We start from the raw sequence: 22397 nt of genomic DNA, 5'->3' as shown, positions 1-22397 counted from the left end.
TTAATGTCAGAATCAGTAAAAAATTTGTAAAATGCAGTCTAATGTTCCCAAATATTAAAAGCACAATAATCCGTGCAATTGACCCTTTCCCAACCGCAAATTTGACAAGCAAATTATTCTTTGGGCTTCGATCAAATACACACAAAAATGTGTCAAAATGGTGTTGTAAACCTTTTTCTTAAGTGTAGGAGACTTAGAAGCGAACGACCAGGAGACTTGGTAGTATCTTCAGCAGGATTCTTTATTGAGAACATGAGCTGTCGGTAGCTGCAGTCATCAAGTCTAACTCAATAGCTAAAAACACAGTGTTTTATCCTTCCAAAGGGGGAGGGATTTACATAAAAGGGGGAGGCAATCTGAACAAAGCATGTAAATGTGAAGTACAGGAATCAGCACGTTACCGGAAATTCCCCAACCCTGATATATTCGTCAGCATAACAGTGTGATTCAAATGTAAATATCCTAATCCAATCAGCCAGACTGGGACAGTGGCACCGAGAGCCATTAGAGCAAAGGGTGAGAGTTTCAGTAATCTGACTCATTTAACTTACAATAGAGAGCTCTGGACAGACAGGAACAGGCAGGTTTGTGACATCAGATGCAAATCCAATCAGCCTGATTGTATCACCTATACCTTCACATTATCATAGAGCTTAATGGCCAGGCAGTGCATAAAGACAAAAGGGGATAGTCTCAATGCGATGATCAATTTAACTTACAATAGAGAGAACAGGACTGGCAATGAATCTCTTGCTGATCTGATATCTAGATTTAGTCTACTAAACTTTCTCAGTTTCTATACTATTGTATTGGAACCTAAATTAAAACATTTAATAAATTTGTAACACTACAATGGCCATCTTGGGGAGTATTCACTTAAACGGTTGTTTATGTCTTATGTGGATTTCTTAGATTTATTTTGTAGGCAACGGTAGTGAACAATGAACATGAACAGTAATGTTAAAGGGTTAGTTCACCCAAAAATGAAAATGATGTCATTAATGACTCACCCTCATGTCGCTCCAAGCCCGTAAGACCTCCGTTCATCTTCAGAACACAGTTTAAGATATTTTAGATTTTGTCCGAGAGCTTTCTGTCCCTCCATTGAAAATGTATGAACGGTATACTGTCCTTGTCCAGAAAGGAAATAAAGACATCATCAAAGTAGTCCATGATGTGACATCAGTGGGTTAGTTAGAATGTTTTGAAGCATCGGAAATACATTTTGGTCCAAAATTAACAAAAAATACGACTTTATTCAGCATTGTATTGTCTTCCGGTTCTGTTGGGAATCCGCGTTCTCGAGTCCGCAGTGACGCTGATGACGTAAGACGCTGCTGACGTGTATCTGGTGCGTCCGTGTATTCGGGTTCAAATAAATATGGCTGGGCAAAAAAATGCAAGTCTTCCTCTGTGTGGAAATCCTTAGACATGTTTGTGAAAATTGTTTTGTTTCCAGCGTGCGTCTCCCTCAGACTGTAAACGAAGCTTGGGCGCACCAGACACACGTCAGCAGCGTCTTACGTCAGCAGCGTCACTGAACGCGGATCCACAACAGAACCGGAAGACAATACAATGCTGAATAAAGTCGTGGTTTTTGTTATTTTTGGACCAAAATGTATTTCCGATGCTTCAAAACATTCTAACTAACCCACTGATGTCACATGGACTACTTTGATGATGTCTTTATTTCCTTTCTGGACAAGGACAGTATACCGTTCATACATTTTCAATGGAGGGACAGAAAGCTCTCGGACTAAATCTAAAATATCTTAAACTGTGTTCTGAAGATAAACGGAGGTCTTACGGGCTTGGAGCGACATGAGGGTGAGTCATTAATGACATCATTTTCATTTTTGGGTGAACTAAACCTTTAATAGACCTTCCTGGAAAATGTTTTACTTGTTTCCTTGTTCTTATTGTATGTTATCTAATGCATATAGAACACTAAAAATGCCTGCACACTGGTGCATTTACAAATCTGTGTTTTATTTAAATTTTTTGTTCAAACATTGCTTTTTATTTTGGTATGGATATTTAATTTACATTTCAGAATATAAAGCACTGTTAATTCTTAATTTGTTTTGTTTTTTAATTAAAAAAATGTAGAATTTGGGTCACACGGGTGCGTTTGCGTCTTTTTCAAGATTCCATTCCATCCGTGCGTTTCTGGGTGCAGTAGGGCTCTGTCTCCCTCTGGCGGTCACGAGAGTTTTTAGCACGTGTTTGGGCTTAAAGCACGCTGAGGCAGCTCTTGTGGATGACTCATGTTCCCACTGCGGGAATATGACCATTGAAGTGGTTTCAATTGTTGTGAACAATAAATTCGCAGAGATCTTTGATGCCAGGAATAATTAGACTTTATTTTCGAACGCCGTTCCATAGAGCGGCGATCCAACGCTCTGGCCCTCCGGCCCACTGGCCCTCTGGCCTTCCAGCACGCGCCTGAGTATTTTTGGGTTCAGACTTTATACATTCATCTTCTCCCATAGAAGGTAACACACCCTATAGATAGTTTTGGGTAAATATCTCATACCATGTGACTTCTCAGAATAGAATTGACATTCAGGGTCTTTTTACAGAAGGTCTTGTAGCTTTCAAAGTCACCTAGACAGAGTCCTATAAGAACGCATACAAGAAACAATTGTCCAAATATATAGCTAAATTACTTAGTTTCTAAATAATAAAATCTTCAACACCATCTCTGTGTTGAAGTCGAGACTCGCCTTCGTTCGCGAAGATGGAGTCCCCATCTCCAGGCCCCCACTCTAGTGTTCCTTCTGGGCTGGGTGACCTGAGGATTACAGTGGTAATCCGCCAGGCAAAGCCCCGTGGATCCCTCAATCCTCTCTCGCACCGAGCTTCACGATGAGCGTGCTGGACCCTCTGTGATGGACCGACCAGCTGTTTCGTTCGGGGCCCCTCCAGGGGACAGGATGTCCATCGCAGCATCGGAAGGAGAGCTGGGCTCTGGAGATGACGACTCCGCTGTCGTCCCTCTGGGAGACCAGCGTTGCCCAAGCCAGATCCAGAGATGGCAGCTATACTCAAAAAGGCTGCAGAGGGGGAAGGGCTCGAGTGGAACACTCCACAGTGTCCCAAACCGTCTCGGTTGGATGATTGGTTTCTCGGAGCAGGTCGGTCTGGTTCTCAGCCTGCCGCTCCGGTACCTTTCTTTCCTGAAGTGCATGAGGAGTTGACAAGGGCGTGGACGGTACCTTTCTCTGCCAGAAATCGCCTGAGTAGCTCTTCCCCCTTCACTACCCTTGATGGGGGAGTGGTGAAGGGTAATGAGGCTATCCCTCCAGTGGAGCGGTCTGTTGCTACCTCGTGGAAGGTACCTTATGATCCTCGTCTCCCCCTCTAAGGCCTGTAAGTTTTCGTCCGTTTTGACGGGCAAGGCTTACAAAGCCTGTGGGCAAGCCGCTTCCTCTCTGCATGCCATGGCGTTGCTTCAGGTCCACCAGGCCCAGGCACTCATGAACATGCACGAGGGTAGTCCAGACCATGAGCTCCGCACTGCAACCGACCTCGCCCTCCGGGGCACGAAGGTTGCAACTCGTGCAATCAGTCTGGAGATGTCCACCTAGTGCTGGGCGATATGGCCTAAAAAAAAATCCCAGATTTTTTCACAAAAAATCTGATTTACGATTTAAATAGATTTTTTTTCTCTCCCTACTTAAAATCAATCTGCAGATAACAAAGAAATTGTTCAAAACAAGTTTTAACTTTTTGTTTTAATATTCCCTTATGGGATTTGATCTGGATTAAAGTACAATCAGAAACAACAAGCCAAAAAGACAAGAGGACAGGCCCTGTCTTTGAAAACATTGAAAATGTAACAAAATAAAATGGGTGGATTGGAATTGGGGGGATGTGTAAAAAAACAAAAAACTTGCATCACAATAAGTGTATTGTGATTGTCAAATTATTTGGTAACTAAACAATTTTATTAAGTTAATTAACCATGTAAACAATGTTTACATGGCACAATGACTGGTATGCTAGTGTTTTTATTATTGCTTAACACAAATTTCACAATTTCAATTAAATTCTTGTGAATAGATTCTGATCTTGATTCAATATAAATTCGTTTGGATAAATATTAGGTATGGTAGATACGTTAATGTGTTGTTAAAAAATTCACCTATTGCTGTAAACATACAGAGAGCCCTGTCAGCTGGTATTATTAAAGGTTAAAACTAACTCAAATTAAATATAATGCGTTTTTTTATATAACGTTATACTATTTTAATGATATAGGTAAAAATACAATGAATGTGTAATATAGTTATCATATTTAGCATATTTAGCTAAATACTCCTCTCTATAGCAATTATTTTAAGTCCACATGCGTGCTATGGGTCATTAAAAGGGATCCCTGAGGTAAATGTAGCGTTACGTGGCATATGTTGTTTTCCAGCTGTTTTATGGACATCTTTCCGCGGTTGAAAAACACTGATCGATCGATTTTATTACATCTCGGTAAGTTGGTAGTAAAGAGTAACAGATGATCCGTTCACGTGCCGATTGAACTGAGATCTGTCAGCGTTCTCTCACGTCACATTTACAAGCGCCAAAGTGGTGTTTATTGTTTGAATTTCGTAATAAAATTGACAGAATCTGAGAGCTGAGAATCTGTTTCATATCAATAGTAACCTGCTCTGTCTTGTCTTTCGGTGTCAGTGTCCTCTTTGCTTCGCGATTTTTCTCTGCGTGAGAAAAGGGATGTGTGGCGTGAGAGCGTGTAAAAAGTGACAAAATTGCGTCTCTCACAGTGAATTCGTGAGAGTTGGCGGCCCTTCAGATTCAGCTTGTAAATGTTTTCGGCGGGTGTGCCTCTGCTGCTGCGGTCTTGTTCATTTGCCATGTTGTTTGTGTATCTCTATCATGGCAAGCGCTGAGCCCGGTCGGAACTACGAGAACCTAGAGGGGAGCGTCGGCGGTTGTTAAAGAGAAAACCGATTTTCATTCAAAAAATCGTCGTAAACTACACATTCGAGTTAATCGATAAAATCGATTTGTCGCCCAGCCCTATGTCCACCCTTGTGGTCCAGGAGTGCCATCTCTGGCTCAATCTGGCTGACATGAGATAAGCGGAAAAGGTTAGGTTCCTGGACCATGCCATTTCACAGGTTGGGCTATTCGGCGCAGAGAACTTTGCCCAGCAGTGGCAGATCCTCTGCCTGCTTGTCGCCTAGTGCGTCCGCCTGCAGCCACCTTCACTCCAGCTGGACCGTCGCAGCAGCCTGTACCCAGGTCTCAGCGTGGAGCCGGCCGCAGAAGGTGCGCCTGTCCGATTCAGGCGCTGCCAAGCGAGGTGGCAAGCGACAGTGAAAGCGTTCCTGAGCAGGCCACCCAGGGATGGAGGAATGCTCTTAGGAGATGGTCACCGATCCACTCCCTTCACTAGGTGGAGGGCCGGGTGAATTTTTTGTTTTTTGTGTGTGTCTGTTTTGCCGCTGGCTCCAAAAAAAGCGGTACCCACATATTCAAAGAAAGAGCAATTTCTACATTGCTGGACCCCAAGAGGGCTAGTCTGGCGGTGTGTGACCCCGCAAAGCCTTGCACCCTTCAGCCTCCTCTTGTTCGCTAGCCGGCAGCTAGATGCGGTTCGAGGACCCGGTCATTCACCTTCTCATGCATCCCCAGCCTCTCAGTGGAGTCAGTTAAGTGTTGCACTGCACACTCCGACACCGCTTTGGGCCGCCCATGAGCCTCTTGAGTTGTTTCCCTATCCTCCACCTTGCTGCCCCACCTCGGGGTACGTATGTGGTTCCCTGGCCTGGTTCGTGGAAGCCAAAAATGCTTTGTGCTCAGTGTGAAAGCCCCCTGGCCTGCCACCAAACCCTCAGTCCGTAACAGACCTTTTGTTTCTCTGGGCCAACGGTCCTTAGAACGAGTGTCCATCAATACCGGCTGAGGGGCCATGTATAAAGAGCATGCATTAACGGGGGTCTGGGAGGCCCTCCGACGGCATTGGCATCTATTGCCTCGAGTTGCTTGCAGTTCACCTCGATTTGAGACACCGCTGCTCAGCGAGCATGTACTAGTCTAAAAAGACAACATGGCGACCGTTGAGCTACCCTCCCCTCGCATGTTGCAACTCGCCCACCACCTCCTCCTTGGAGTCAGAAGCTTCTGTGGTTGCTTCATTCCACTTATTACTTCTGGCGTGCTCAATCGTGCCGGTGACAAGCCTCACAACAGCCTCTTGCCCAGAGACAGTGGAGACTCCATCCCCAGGTCCAGCTGTTTGGGACCACTTCAGGGCCATACAGTTACATCTGTTGCCACTCCACACTCATCCCTCTGCCAGTTGTTTTTCTTTTGTCTGAGTAGACACCCCTTGACACAAAGACGCTGGCCCCGGGGCCCCTGCAGAAATGCGTTCCCCAGTGAGCCTTCTTTGCACACAACTGTGCTAAAGTCAGAGAAGAGATGGAGCAGGTCTTGCTAGTTGCTCCTTATTGGCCCAACCAGACCTCTCCTCTCAACAGCCCTTCCTGACTCCTTCCTAGATTCTCAGGGATGGGCCATGATGGCACCTGCGTTTAGACCTTGGAGAGTTCCAGGTCTGGTTCTAAAAAGGACGGGATGCGTAGGTTCTGGTTACTACTGAAAGAATTTTTTGCCGTAAGAGACCATCACTTATGTGAGAGCACCCTCTCAAAATGAGGCATGCTCCCCCTTAGAAGTGGAACCTATTCGTTGAAATGAGTCTTCTCTCCGTGTGGAGATCCCGAAGGTGTTCGATCACTTCAGTGCTTCTTTCCTGCTAATGGGTTGGAGTGAGGGCAATGTCCTCCACCTCAAAATGGAGGACACTGCCCTCACTCCAATACACACCATGATGCAGTGGATACAAATCGGTGGGAAGCACGACTTGATAATCAGGTTCCTGAGGGGAGCAATGAGACTGCCTTGCGTCCCCTCTTTACCCTCTTGGGACTTATCTCTGGTGCTACCACACTGAAGAGACCTCCCTTGAGCCCTGCAGGCAGTGAGTTAAAAATCCTGTTTTTAGAGAGACAGTTATCCTGCTTGCTTAGTCTCTATCTAGAGGGTATGGTCAAAAGAATCGAGCCTGGAATTCGGGCCCGCTAACCCCGCCCTGGATATGTGCCCAAGGGTTCCTACCTCCACTACGGGACCAGGTGGTGAGCCTGCAAGCGCTCCCCCAGAGGAGGCAGACCCAGCCCTGGCTTTTCTCTGTCTGTCCGCTCCATTGCAATTATAAGTGCTTGGAAAGCAAAGCCTGAACCTCAGACCAGCTCTTGTTTGTTACGGAGACCAGCAGAAGGGAAGGCTGTTTCTCTGCAGAGGTTGGCCCACTACATGTTGTTGCCTTCAACTTGGTGAATTTTGGAAGATCCACGTGCCCACCTGGGTGGTGAGCTCCTCCTAAGTGAGTATTGCTCCCTCCTAGGCATTGACACAAAGTGCCTCGCTGAACAGATGTTAATAGAGTTGGGGGCCGGGTGACACCTATCATGTTCGCTAGAATATCCAGTGAGCTCCTCCATACCCTTCAGCAACGGACGTGGCAGAACGTCCGAAGCCAGGCCTATCACTCGTATGCACTGGTAAAACCTGTGTTAGGCTGGGTCCATAAGTTGTGATCCCTACGGCGATCCCATATGTGTATTCTTCCATGGTACGGCTCCCTGTGGCAGGCCCGTGTTTACCCCAGAGCAGGCTCTGCCGTCACTTTCCGGTTGAGTCTCCCCCCGTCATAGGCTAGAGCCATCCCAGTGACATTCCATATGTTGTACTGCCCGGTCATCCGCCCAGTCCATATGTGTATTCTCCACTTTACCTCCCTTCGGGCAGGATGTGGCTTCCGCAGCGTATTCCTTTCCAACGAAAGGGAACACTTTCCCAGTGTTCTTGTGGAACAGCAGTCACTTCCCTGGCCAAAGCCCTGTCCCATCTCCACCTCAAACAATGCAGGGGGATCAGAAGGCGACTTCATCGAACGTGAGCGACTGAAAGGGAACGTCTCGGTTATGTATGTAACCCTCGTTCCCTGAAGGAGGGAACGGAAACGTAGTCCCGTCGCCACCGTTGCTGGACCACCGCTGACTCTGAGTTACGCTCTGCTCCTCAGCGAAAAACAACTAGTTTGTGCATCCACATCCGTATTTATACCCGCGCCGCTGGTCCGGAGTGTGTGATGCATTTCACCCTCGCCAATGTGCATTGGTTCGTTTTAACAGTATCCAAAGATGACAGGCTCCCTGGCGTGATCCCAATCAGTCGACTACGTCTCTGTCCTCTTTCAGGGAACAAGGGTTACATGCGTAACCGAGACTTTTCTGTAAATAAAAAAATATCTGGAAAAAAATATTTAATCATTACAGCAAAAATAACAGAAATATGGTAGGCCTTTGAATATTGTCTTGGACCATAGGGAACCTTAGAGTTAAAAAGTTTGAGAACCACTAATCTAATAGCTGAATTTACCAAAGTTTGCAAGGTCCGTGCAATTAAATCTTTATTGGGTATTCTAATTTTTCTTGTTTGCCAAATATTGATGGAATGTGACAATTGTTATAGCGTTGTTATAGAATGTTATAGATGTTGTGTGCTACATTGTGAAATTCCAAATAAGTCTTGCATCTACCAACAAACTGTCAAACAGGAAAAAGAATTGGCCGATTCTGATAATTAAAAAAGAAAATACAGATGTTGGCCCTTTTTTCCGTTGCTGATAAATTGGATAACCACTATTGGAAACTGTACCCTGCTGTTGACATCATTTTTATTTATTTTTTTAGGTGGGTGTGACTGTTGCCCAGACCACCATGGAGCCACACCTGTTGGAGTCGTGTGTAAGGGAGATCCTTAATGACATCGCCCCTCGTGCCATGGCCATACTCGAGCCCCTGAAAGTCACCATCACTAACCTACCAACCAATGCACAGGTATAAAAATGCATAAGTACATGAATGTTGGTTACATATAAGGCATAATATACAGATAGCCAGTCATTATTACAAAAAAAACTTAAAATGTTTATTTTGTAATAATGACAAGCTGACACAAGCTTTTCTCGCTAATTGCAGCCAGTAACACTTCCCATTATCGCACAATAAAAATGAAGTTTTAGCATACTTAAGAGGTTTATTTCGCGGTAATGATTTGCACGGACTCCAATCCTGAGAATCCTTCCATTTGCCACCGGAGGTCTCTCTCAGCTGAGTATTAGCAAAGACTAATTTGTGTCGCTGGGGTCTTTTCGCCAGTGTAATGCATTGGTCAGCGTAGGTTTTTTTTTTCTCACTGACCGGACCATGAAACGCGTAGATCAGTGGCCCATTGGTTATTTTATTGATTGACACTGGGCAGCATGGCACCCGTGGCTGATGATGATAGTGAGGAGGATGAGAGTGAGTGTAATTTTGTTGCCAATTAGTAAATGTAGTGGGTGTATTAAGAGGCTACAATTTCTAAATATGCCTAAGTGTAACTTGATCCCCACCCATTAGGCTGATCTGATATGTGTTGGTCTGCCTGACCCCTCTTTGTTTGGAATAATTTAATGTTACTCTGCCTTATTTGGGAAAGCTGGCATACAGTAGCCTTAAGACATCTCATTTTCTAAATACAATTAAATAAACACATTTCTACAAATGGTGCAAACTCTGCTAGATTATAGATAAAAGATTCCCATTCCCCTGCCATTCTGTGATCGGCAATCGGCAGATCATGATTTTGGTGATCGGTAATCGGTGATCGGCCCCAAAAATGCTGATCGGAGCATCTCTAATTATTTCCACATCTGCATAGTTGACTATTACCGCATTTTTCTAGAATTGTAATGAGTCGCATTTGTAAACTGTTTTCCGCCAAAATAAAAGCTTGGTGCAGTTTCCGTCAAAATAAAATTTGTTTCTCTTTCAAGTATAGAAATTAGTACAAAACTAATTATGAAAGTTTTCTTTAATTTTCAGTGCATTTATTTTACAATATATAGCTGTTACTGTCATGGAATTAATATTAAAACTATTATTATGTAGTAGTGTAATGTAGACTGAGACACTAAAAAAGAGGTTTGAGTTTTTCTTTGTTCAATTTGCACACTAAATACTGGTTGGGGCTCTTAACTTTCAAAGTGCTCCAGATTGATAAATTTTACATTAAAATGCACACAGTTTTACCAGAAATCCTGTGGGAAACACTGGTATTGCTATGCCAATGAGGCTTATAGCTTGTTTTAGGATTCATCACTGTGGAGGTATAGTTCAGTTGTATTAATACATTTAATTTTGGAGTTATTTCATGTTAACTCTCACTCATTCCTACTCACTCGTTACATTGCATTAGTGGTTTTAAGGAATAGGAGTTGGCATATGTATTCAAGGGCGTGCAAAGATGGGTGGTGTTTATGATCATAGTGGACCAAAATGCCAGGGCTGATTTTTTTGTTGTTGTTTTTTTTGCTCCCAGTCCAGCCCTGAGTAAAGTCCCTGCAGCTGCTGTTAGAAGCTCCGGTTCCTATAGAAACAGTCACTTCCACTGCGCATGCGCATTAGCTTGATCCAGTCTGAAAAAAAATCATTTTCTGTCATGATTCAAGTGTTTAGAAACCAAATTTATGAGACGGTTGTTGTCAGATTTTATTGGTGATTTCAGGTTTGGAGAATTTGATGTTTACTCTTTCAAAGAGATAGGAGCTGTATTTTTACAGCCGAGAGGCGTTTCAAAGATGGCCGCCCAGTGAAATTACTTGTCTTAAAGGGACTTTGGTATTTTATTTTATTTTTTCACATTTCCAAGAAACCACAGACCTGGACTGATTAAACGTGTACCTGAACTCCATTTTGCAGACTATTTAAGCCCTGAGCACACCATGCTCGTTGCGAAATCTTGTTTTGCCACAGTTGGCATTTCTGAGCGTTTTTCTCTTGTACTTTATCTTGTGTAGTTTTGACCCTTGCTGTTTTTGGACTTATGACCCTTGCCTTTTGACTCTGCCTTGTTTTGGATTACTCTGTGATTGTTCGCTGCCAGCCCTGACCACCTGCCTGTTATGACGTTTGCTGCTTTATCTACGTTGCTGTTAATCCTGGTGCTCCGACCCACACCTGTTTGTTTGTTGACACTCCAGTTATATAATAAACTGCACATGGATCTCAAACCAAGTTCATCTGAGTCTCTGTCACAGACTGGCTGATGGTACATTATCATGATTATTATGTGGCTACTTGCCAAAGAAAAAAAACAATAAATAAAAATGAAATAATTTGTTTAACTCTCTAGTTTAGCTAAAAGTTTGCATAAAAAAACAGTCCATTACAAAATTGAAAATATCTCTTGCAAAAAAAGAAAAAATAACAATGCATTGTTAGTTTTCATCTAATTAGCTCACATATTAAGCATCAATGTGTCCTTTTTTCTGCCATCCAGCTCTGTGTCTCTCACAGTTTTATGCTCTCTACTAAAAAATACTACTGAAGTAATTTTTACTATAGTTGCTAGTTGTCTTCAGATGCAAAGACTTGATATGAGAAATGATATGAGATGGTACGAGAACATAAAGGTTATACCTATAAAAGGTTGTGCTATGGATGGACAACAGTCAAACATAGTTTAGGTTAACAAAAAAATATATTTACTGCTCAATGCTGCGGTAAACCAATCAAAATCAAGTATTCCAGATAGCCAATTGGTAATGAGTTTAATGATATACATGTAGATGCAGTGTAGCAAGCGTACTCTCATAACGGCAGTGGATCACTCCTCCCTTTTTTCCCCTATTCAGAAGGAGCTTCGAGTCCCAGACTTCCCAGCCAATGAAGCCAAGGGCAGCCACGTGGTTTCCTTCTCAAAGACCATCTTTATTGAGCAGAGTGACTTTAGAGAGGTGTTTTTAAGATTATTTCATATGAGGATCTGTTTTGAATTGAACCAGCATCCCATATAAGCAGAGGTGACAATTTTTGCTGTTTTGTGTGTTTGCTGTAGGTAATGGAGAAGGGCTATAAGCGCCTGACTCCAGATCAGCCGGTAGGCTTGAGACATGCAGGATACGTCATCTCTGTACAGCGTGTCATCAAGGTGGAACACCACTCACTTAGCTCACATGATCCACAAGTTTTCATAATTTTTTTTTTTAAGTTTGCATATGTTTTTGTTGAGAATCTTTTAGTTGCTAAAAAAATAAGCTGATTGATCAAAAGGCTTGTAGAAGTTTGTGTACAACAGGCTTCTCAGCATTGATCATGTTGATAATTTAGAGGCCTTAGAAAATTGCATATCAATTATATTACAGTAGGCTTTGTAGAGTTAAATGTCTTTTCTCTTGTCAGGATAACGGTGGTAAAGTGTGCGAGCTAGAGGTGACGTGTGTCAGCTCAGACTCTGTGGAGAAACCCAAAGCATTTATTCATTGGGTGAGCGAGCCACTGCGGTGTGAAGTTCGCCTGTATGAAAGCCTGTAAGTTTCCTTGTGTGCTGACAAACCAGAGGTTTTTATTTCATTTTAATATTTTGTCTCACGTCTTTTTGACAGACTGTATGTTTTACCCTCACTCTCATGTTTATGTCTGTAGTTTTCTCCATAAACACCCAGAGGACCCAGCTGAAGTTCCTGCTGGATTCCTGAGTGACGTTAACCCTGTAAGGCAATACATTAGGATAAACTAGAATTTTTAAATAAAGTTTGTTTACAACAAACTAAAATGAACTAATCACTGAAGTGCAAACTCTAAGGGGCGGTTTCCCGGACATAGTTTAAATTAAGCCAGAAGTAGGCCTTAATCTAGAATAGTCAATCATGTCTTAAATGGCTTTCTGAAACAGATTAAGTACAGATTACTAACACCTGGACTATAGAGTCTGAGCTAAAATAAACAAGATTAATTTATAACCAACTGTGCTGATCTGAATTAGCATGACAGAGGTTGCCTATTAAACACTGAATTAACCAAGCTTAAAATTGAATAGAACTGCGAAGCAAATCCAAGAAAAACAATGGCAGCAGAAAAAAAATGCAATCAAACAAATATTACTGAACAAGAGATCTCTTTTGAAGCAAACAGCAAAGAAAACCTGCACACATCAGCTGTGGAATCTACTAAGCCCCTAAGGGACATGGTGAAATCACCGTATTAAACTCCGGACTAGACCAAGTCTAGGAATATTTAAAACCATGACAAAGTTGATTTCTGTTGACCTGGTTTAAAAGGTTATTTTAGTCCAGGACTAGGCTTAATCTCTGTACGGGAAACCGCCCTTTTGTGCTATATGCAACTACAGAAAATGAATGCAATAATATAGACATTTTGGTTACAATTATTAAGTAACTTTTTTGAAAAGGATTGGTTGCTTATAATTATTGATAATTTACAGTTATTACAATAGAATGTACATGTAATGTTACAAAAACATGTAAAGTGTTACTGACATTTCTCATTTAAAAAAAAGATTAATAAAGTTATTTTTTTTTGGGTCATTCCTAGAATTCCCTAACAGTGATTGAAAGTGCTTTAGTGGATCGTTCCGTGGGCAAGGCCAAAGTGTTTGATAAATTTCAGTTTGAAAGAGTGGGTTATTTTTCTTTGGACCCTGATAGCACATCTGAAAAGGTATTTCCAGAAACATTAAATTGTCAAAAAGATTAACATACAGTAGAGGAAAACACTTGTCTCATCTGTCACCTCTTCCTCCCTCAGCTGGTGTTCAACAGAACAGTTACACTCAAGGAGGACCCAGGGAAGATATGATTGGGCAACAAGAAAGAAGTTGTTCTTTGAAATCAACCATGCATCACCAAGCAGTTTTCAATATAAAACTAATTTAAATAATCTGGTGGATTCAGTGTATTCTAGTATTCTATCCATACCATGTATTCTAGTATTCTATAAATACTATTTTTTTACTCTCAGATGCCAAGATATTTTGTACAACCTATTCATTGTACAACCTATTCATGCTGGGGTTTGTCATCTATGAAATAAACAATCTCATTAAAGATTTTGACTCGTGAATACATGTAAATGTGTTTGCAAATGCATCTTTGGAATTAATCGCATAAATCCCATAAAACCGTAGTTGTTAATTAATAGAAAAATGACTTTTTGAGATGGTTTGTAACAGGGTAAATGCATTTGAAATGATCTTTCTTGGAAAATCAAGCTTTCCAGTGGACAACCAACAAATCCATTTAATTTTGCTTGGGTGAATTGTGACAATATCCTTAAATAGAATACCACATTAGGGTTAGTGCATTTCCAATTCATAAGATGTTAAAGGTTCCCTAGATGTTAAAGATGATGTCCTTTCAGTGAATTTTCTACATATTCCTGTCATGACATGGCAGCAATGCAATATAAAATATTTTAATCACAAATATATTGGTATTAATCATGATCTTACAGGTTTATTATTGAGTACTTTACAAAGGCAAGTATTAAACCCATAACTACACATTTTTAGTGCCTTCCAAGGAAAATAAGAAGCTATTTGTACATTTCTATAAAGCACAACTATGCTACTATACCATACCATTAATGGGACTGAAATTTCATGAATTTACAAATAATTGACAAGTGATATTTTGTCCAAAAAAAAATCATTTAGAAATGGCAAAACAATGCATAATATTTTTTTTGTCTATGTGCATAAAGATTAAGGGAAAGATAAGATTGGACCATTTGTTATGTTTTGTAAATAATGAAACCACATAAACTGGCCATAACAGACAGCTTGTTGTGGTACTGGATCTGAATAAAACATAGGTGGTCTATACACTACAGTAAAGATCATTGCAAAAAATACAAACATGAAACAACTTTAGCAGCCCAATTTACCTCCATAATGTGACATTGCAGAGTTAAACATTCAATGAGAAAAAAAAAAAGTAGGGTGGAACTTGATTTTATCCATAGTGAATTACCTGCATGGTGAAAAGTGCGTTTCACTTTTGGTGGTGGTGGTGCAGTGGATAAGACACATGCCTTTGGTGTGAGAGACCCGGGTTCGAATCCACTTTGAGACACCTATGTGTCCCTGAGCAAGACACTTAACCCCTAGTTGCTCCAGAGGTGTGCGACCTCTGAAATATAGCAATTGTAAGTCGCTTTGGATAAAAGCATCAGCTAAATGAAAATGAATAAAATAAAATGAATAAACACTTCCTCTTCTAGAACAACATGCACTGCTGAATTGTGCACAAGAAGACCAGAAATATAAAGTAGATGATTTCATGATGTTCACTGTAAAGCCTAGCTTCTTAAGGGTTATTAATTTAATATCCTCTAGACAGTAGTTGGATCTACACACACACCAAAAGCTGGTGATGGTGTGTTGCAGGCTGTCTTCTCAAGGGTGTTATTTTCCTGCAAACAGAATGTGAGAGTTTGGGGAGTGTTGTTGGATCTGCTGTTGCAGTATGGGTGCTCTCTTCTTGATCTCTTTGCAGGTCTGCCAACAGCTCTACGTCCAGCCAGAGCCCCTTTCCTCCGTGGACCTACAGCAGGTTGTACACTGATCTGATTGATTGTTTGAGTGGCCTTACCAAAACAAAAAAGTGATGACTGCAGAGCACTGTCAGTCTTTATTTGAAAGAAATTGGACACAAACGCTCTTATAGGTGGTGTAAAACTTGCATCCTCGTTTAGCTTCTTTTTTAGCATCCCAAAAATCTCCTCGAGCTGTCCATCCAAAGACCCAACGACCTCTTCAGCTCCGCCTTAACAGATAGATACAATGATATTGACTGTGTTGTCTGTTAACAGGATTAGTCTTATTAAAAGGATAGTTCACCCCCCCCCCCCCCCCCCCAAATTTTTTTTGTCATCATCTAATCTTATGTTGTCCCGAACCTGTATGAGTTTCGTTCTTCTGTTGAACAGAAAAGAAAATATTTTGAAGAATGTTAGTAACCAGACAGTTGATAGTAACCATTGACTTCAATAGTATTTTCTTCCTACTATAGAAGTCAATGGATGCCGTAACCGTCAACTGTCTGGTTACTAACATTCTTCAAGTTCAAAATATCGTCTTTTGTGTTCAACAGAAAAAAGAAACTCATACAGGTTTGGAACAACCTGAGGGTGAGTAAATGATGACAGAATTTTTGGGTGAATTTTTGGCCTTTAATGTAAAATGCTTTAAGAAAAAAAATTACGTACTTGGACCTGGCTCATTGTCTTCTGTAAAATCTTCTCCTTCTAAACAGAAGACATACAAATAAACAAAACGTCTGCTTCCATATTAATCTTAGTCTCAGAAATCAATGAGACACAGCTCACATAAAGAGTCAAAACAAATAAGCAAATTTTGACCTCCATATTCTCATTCACATCCACATTTCTAATTCATAATTTTGTGTATCACACTTGCCTGTTAGTCTTGTCCGTCGATCTAGTCTATTAGTCCATTTTCATGTCTTGCTAACGAAATTGTCCTCTGCTCAGTTAGATCTGTGGTTGCCTATCTCCTCCAGAGCACAGCGGTCTCGGACTGCCCAACCTTTACATCCCTGGCTCTGGAGATTGGATTGGTTCAGCTCGCCCTTCTGGCCTGTGCCTGACCTGTGCTTGCCCTTGACTCAGCTTAATCTCTATTTCTGACCTGCTCACCTGTCTGACTTGCCCTCTTGCTTACAATTTGGATTTGATAACTGATCGGATGGACTCCTGGTAGGACTCTCGCCTGGCTGACCAGTCTTTGCCTGGCTATTTTGAATTGGCCTGGAGTTAGGAGGCTCACTGTTTTTTTTAGTTTGAATTTTCTCAGTAAAGTTGACTATCTGTCTGGACTATAAGTCCTATCTGTCTGCTCTTGGGTCCTTCCTTCCAGAAAACCTGACAAAAATGAACTTTTTGCTACACTTGCCATTGGCGGGTGAGAAAATGTACTTATCATAAACATGAAATTTCTTGCTAAAGCAATGGAGTTATTTAGCATTACATGATGGACAGATTGACTGAGTCAAACAAAGTGACAAAAGATGAGTTGCTTCACCTGTAGTGATGACTGGTAGAGTAGTAACAGACACCCCATCTTCAATGCACGTAGTGTGTCCATCTGTTTTAGAGAAAGGGCAAAATGTTGTTAAATCATTTCAATAATATCTCTTCTTAGACAACTATTATTAATACTGTATAGTAAATCATTTCAACAGGGACATACTCACCTGTCACTGTTGTCGTCTCCCATGACTGTTCCAATTCTAATGGTTTAAAAAGCTCTTCTGAAATGTCCTTCTCTGAATAGACACCCATATTTCACAAGAAAAATGCTGGTATTAAACAACGCTAATAACAAATCTTCCCTCAATTGCATGTAATTTAATATCAATTGTTTTGATTAAAAGGACTTAAATGTTGAATTTATTTGTAGCATTTTTCAAATTAAAGTACCACCCTATTTATACATATATTGTAAAAAATACCAGAGGCCATGCTATATTGTGAATGTAGTCACTGCTAAAGGCTGTTGTTACCAAACACAAGAGTATATTCACAATATATCCGTATACCTTATTGCTTGATTGTAACGTTACCTCCTTGTATCCAGTACTGTCTTTGTTTATTTCTATATATCACTTTTAAATAAAACCCTTCAACTTAGTTCAACATCTGTCCCAGCATACACCCTTGTAACAGCTGTTTCTATATGGTGTATTTTAGCACAGATTGATTCAAATCTGGGACTGAAACTATTTGTTTTATAATTTTGAATATTAATAAATAAAGAAGTCAACATTTGAAGTGGATCAAAAAAGTTCCTCAAAGTTGTCCTAAGACAAGAACGGGTATTGGTAAAATTCATGTATAACTTTGATGAAAGGTTTTGATCCACTTAAAATGTTGACTACTGTATATATATATATATATATTACGCACACAAACACATATCAAAACTGCCAGATTAATCTACAAAACTCTTTTGTCCACTCTAACATCTTACACCAGTCTGACTCACTTCATTAACATGGCCACAATAATCTGACTATCTCCGCTGCACTACTCTAAACTGTTTTCAAGACACTGCCGTTTTGACAGAATCATCTTACCTGCAGGTTCAGCATATGACTTTTGAAAAAGCTTGTAGTATAATCTGTAGTAAAATATAATAAAAAAGAAGGGCTCAGTATTCAGTAGTAACAACATGTATATTAACATAAAACAGAATTAATGCCCTTCTGCAATTAAAGTGTTTTCAATTTGTGGGGCATAAATGTCAAAGTGGTGTTAAAAAAAGTTTTATTAAAATATTTTTCAAAGAAAAAAGTAATATATTGAAAACTTTAGTCCACCAAATTAAGGTCAGTGTGGTGTGACCAACATGTACGAAGCCATAAAAGAGGAAATGGTATCACAGGGAGGATACCTGTAGGCTGTTGTCATGACTGTGTCAAGGTCAATAAGTTTTTGTTAGTCAAGTTTGTCAAATTTTTAAATCTTATAGAAACGATACAATATTTAGGATCTAAAAAAACAGAAATATTTTTATAATGAAAATTCTTTGTTGTTACTGACAACAGCTTCACTACATTATCATTACATAACACATTTTAAATATAGATTTTACTATAGTTTATCAAACAGCATTGAATGACAGACCTGTAGCAGAACTGAAGGTCCGGGCAAATGGATCGATCTGCAATAGCGTAAATGTAGTTATCCCCTTCCTCTTCCTGAAGGTTGTATTTAATGCTTTTGAGTGCAGATGAAGGAGAGTGACCAGTTCTGTAGAGCTGATGTAGCTTTTCAATGGTGTCATTAGACACATCTCTCCACCTCATGACCTCAGCAGTGTTCAGTCTATGATTATGTTCGTTCCTCAAGTTCACATGAAGGAAATAGCCCTCTTCTATGTGTGGGTCTCCTGATCTGTGGAAGGATAGATTAGATAAGATAGGATTTTGTTTTAACGCTGAGTTTCAAAATAGATTGTATGACCTATTGAAAATTCAATTTCAAATGACCAAATGTTTGGGTGTTCAAAATTTTGTGGGTTTGTAGTGCATTACCTTGGTCTTATTTTTATCTCACCTGGACTTTCTTTCATACATATGTCTCTTGAGAATCAGAAACATGGTAGCAGGGCAGTTGGTATTTTTGGATGTTTTGGATGATGAACTGTACGTTTTGTGTTGGCATCTCAGATCCACCTGGTATATACAAAATACAGTACTTAAGTAGTTTTGAGAGAATGGCCTTACGTTCAATGTTTAAACTGAAGATAGAATCAGGTGGTTGGGGGGGGGTCTTCAAATGTTCTTTTCTTTCAATCCTGTAACCATTATTACATCATTGTTAATCATTTTAGAGAATGTTATTACTCTGATGATGAATAGCATTGAATAAGAACAGGAACATCTTAAGAAAGTATACAGACTCAATTTTGATATCAGGTTGCCTTTAAAGCTCTGTCACACACATAACAGGTTGTTCCTACTCTGTATTTGTTGTAGCGCCCAGAATCAGGGTATGTCCTGGATTTCCTCCATGTTAAAGCTGAGGTCTTTTGGAAGTCCTCCAGCCACTTTTGGACCTCCTCCTCTGTAGTCAGCTGCAATTTAAGACCTGCTCGAAAGTTTTCAACATCCCCTGACATTTCCAGCAGTTCATGACGACACAGAAGATGACTGTACCCTGGTGGCAAGATTTTCTGCAATACAATGTGTCAGGTAACAAAACACACTGAATTAATTTCACAAAAACATGTCCAGGTCAAGATTGTATTGCTCTGTCACCTTCAATTTTAATTGCATTGTAAAATATTCACGCCAATTTAAGGCATATTTATTGCCTCTTTGTGCTGCGTTCGATACTATAGATCACACAATACTCTTAGATCGACTACAAAATTACACTGGTGTTCAAGGACAAGCATTAAGCTGGTTCAGGTCATACTTATCTGACCGCTACCATTTCGTCTACTTAAATGGAGAAAAATTGATTATAACTTCGGCAAACTATGTAGTGCCGCAGGGATCTGTGTTAGGCCCGTTATTATTCTCAATATATATGCTGCCACTTGGTAATATTCTAAGGAAACATGGAATTAGTTTCCATTGTTATGCTGATGACACTCAAATATATATTTCATCACGGCCAGATGAATACGCTAAATTATCCAAATTGACAGATTGTGTTAATGATATAAAAGATTGGATGACGCGTAATTTTCTTTTATTAAATCCAGACAAGACAGAGGTAATACTTATCGGTTCTAAAAACCGTCCACAAAACCCTTCACAGCACGACTTTAACATAGTAGGATGCCCTGTTACTGTATCCGCTACAGTAAAAGACCTGGGTGTTATACTAGACCGCAACCTGTCTTTTGAAAAGCATATTTCATATGTTACAAAAACAGCCTTTTTCCACCTTAGAAACAATGCTAAACTACGTAATATGCTATCAGTCTCTGATGCAGAAAAGTTAGTTCATGCATTCATGACCTCGAGACTAGATTACTGTAATGCTTTATTAGCTGGTTGTCCTGAATCTTCAATAAACAAGCTACAGTTAGTCCAAAATGCAGCCGCTAGAGTTCTTACTAGATCAAGAAAATATGATCATATAACACCGATTTTATCATCACTTCATTGGTTACCTATAAAGTTCCGTATTAAATACAAGGTATTGCTTTTGACTTATAAAGCTCTAAATGGTTTAGCTCCAGTCTATTTAACGGATCTTCTATCGCCTTACAATCCATCGCGCTATTTAAGATCACTAGATTCGAGGCTTCTGGTCATTCCTAGGATATCCAGATCCACCAAAGGAGGCAGAGCATTTTCACATTTAGCTCCGAAGCTCTGGAATAGCCTTCCTGATATTGTTCGTAGCTCAGACTCTCTCTCCCAGTTTAAAACTAGACTGCATCTATTTAGCCAGGCATTCATATAATTTTTTTATCTTACAGTTACTGTAAATTCGGCCTCTAGTTCATAAAGGCCAGAGGAGAACTGGCCCCCGACTGAGCCTGGGTTCTCCCAAGGTTTTTTTTCTCCATTGGGTCATCTGATGGGGTGTTAGGACACCATTAGGTCACTGGATGGAGTTTTTTCGGTTCCTTGCCACTGTTGCCTTTGGCTTGCTCAGTTGGGGATATTCAAATTAATTAACCAATCATACCATTGATCAGCTCTACCAAACTAGGATGTCTTTTTTCCAGTAATAAACAAACATTGTTAAGTTGTTTTGATTGATACTGTGAAGCAGCTTTGATACAATCTGTATTGTGTATAGCGCTATATAAATATATTTGACTTGACTTGACCTCAGATTTAATTACAGTAATTTACTTTTGAAGATTTCTTTTGGGGCATTTTTATTGTTCTTAATGAAGATTCAAATTGGATTATCATTACTATAATAACATGTTTTCAAAGAAATATTGCAGTACAACGAATTTGCATTTAAATCAGCATAACTTATACAGTACAGCAAATACTTCCATCACATAGGCTATACTTAATTTATTATGTGTATGTTTTATTTATTTTTTTCTTCATATTAATGATAGTTTGATGGAAAATACACTTACAATCACTTAACAATTAAATCAATGCCAAATAATATTATTTCCATTAAAAAACTATTTTGTATAGTAGCCTAACTTTAGCTTTATTAACTATTGTGTTTTGGCAGCAAGATTTATAGCATTATCATGCGTCACATTTTATGGCAGCAGTGGTGATTGGATTTTCATGTGTTTTAGACCTTTAAACGTTTATTTTTCATAACATATATCGGTTTGTAAAAAAAAATCTGCACTGAAGAGCCACATGGTTTTACCTGAATATAATAAACGGTTATTATACAATGGTATAACTGTTCTATAACTATGATAAAGATTCATAATGGTAAGTAAAACTTTCTTTCATTAAAGCACTACTTTAATAGGCTAAATAGCTATATAATTGTAATGTAGTGTTAACGATAAAGGTAAATAGCATATGAATCGAATCAGCTGTGCTAACGTTAGCCAGCTAGCTCACATAAACTCAGGCTTTTTTCTCTTTAATGGTAAAACAGCTGCTGTATAACACGAATAACACCAAACCTCAACGTGATCTGTGTCCTCTGCCGCTTTATCTTCTCCAATACAATGCTGACACTTTAACAGTGTCATTTTGAGCAGCTGAGCACAGCCAAAGAGCTAAACTTCGTGATCGGGTTTATAGGTAACCGTCTTATGGAAAACTCTCGCGAGAAATGGGTTTATCTCTTGGTGCGCGCTCTCTCTCTCTCTCTCTCTCTCTCTCTCTCTCTCTCTATTCATAAAGCTTTATTGGCATGAGATTTTGTATTGCCAAATCATTAAAACAACATAGAAAATATTTAGTACATGTGGACATTTCGTAAAGCCTATTTAGAGAAAATAATAATAATAATAAAAGTAAAATAAAAATAGACAATATCATA

The 22397-nt window shown here is 40.0% G+C and overlaps 2 protein-coding genes across 3 annotated transcripts in view; one reads left to right on the top strand and one right to left on the bottom strand.

The window, feature by feature from the left end:
* Positions 1-13978, top strand: part of qars1 (glutaminyl-tRNA synthetase 1) — a 78436-nt gene extending 64458 nt beyond the window's left edge. Inside the window, exons 17-23 of the mRNA XM_077224575.1 lie at positions 8781-8927; positions 11768-11869; positions 11971-12063; positions 12315-12442; positions 12558-12624; positions 13467-13592; positions 13680-13978. Coding sequence (XP_077080690.1) covers positions 8781-8927; positions 11768-11869; positions 11971-12063; positions 12315-12442; positions 12558-12624; positions 13467-13592; positions 13680-13730 — 714 coding nt within the window. The 3' untranslated portion in view covers positions 13731-13978. The remainder of the gene's footprint in view (positions 1-8780; positions 8928-11767; positions 11870-11970; positions 12064-12314; positions 12443-12557; positions 12625-13466; positions 13593-13679) is intronic.
* A 351-nt stretch (positions 13979-14329) lies between these two features.
* LOC143733036 (uncharacterized) lies at positions 14330-22195 on the bottom strand. 2 transcript variants are annotated; one of them, XM_077224581.1, is made up of 9 exons: positions 22036-22194; positions 19417-19629; positions 19011-19129; positions 18579-18848; positions 18029-18072; positions 17147-17218; positions 16975-17037; positions 16140-16178; positions 14330-15697 (listed from the first exon to the last, which is right to left on the bottom strand). In XM_077224581.1, exons 1-9 carry the CDS (start codon positions 22102-22104, stop codon positions 15264-15266), a joined length of 1323 nt encoding a protein of 440 aa, XP_077080696.1. In that variant the 5' UTR covers positions 22105-22194; the 3' UTR covers positions 14330-15263. The 2 variants fall into 2 exon arrangements, 1 of the variants encoding a protein (XP_077080696.1); XR_013201236.1 differs by having other exon boundaries at positions 15544-15697; positions 16140-16495; positions 22036-22195.
* Positions 22196-22397: the final 202 nt, after the last annotated feature.

The sequence above is a fragment of the Siphateles boraxobius genome, unplaced genomic scaffold (assembly GCF_051911475.1).
Source record: "Siphateles boraxobius isolate OS27281-9 unplaced genomic scaffold, OSU_SipBor_1 9, whole genome shotgun sequence".
Lineage (NCBI taxonomy): Eukaryota > Metazoa > Chordata > Actinopteri > Cypriniformes > Leuciscidae > Siphateles > Siphateles boraxobius.
This window is presented reverse-complemented; position numbering and strand designations above follow the sequence as displayed.

Bases quoted from the DNA above. Each gene is read 5' to 3' on its own strand.
- LOC143733036 (XM_077224581.1), bottom strand. From the start codon at position 22,104: ATGACACTGTTAAAGTGTCAGCATTGTATTGGAGAAGATAAAGCGGCA. The intron at 19,130-19,416 runs GTAGGAACAACC...TGTATATACCAG, and splicing joins GGCGCTACAACAAATACAGA to GTGGATCTGAGATGCCAACA. The intron at 17,038-17,146 runs GTGAGTATGTCC...TCTCTAAAACAG, and splicing joins GGAGACGACAACAGTGACAG to ATGGACACACTACGTGCATT.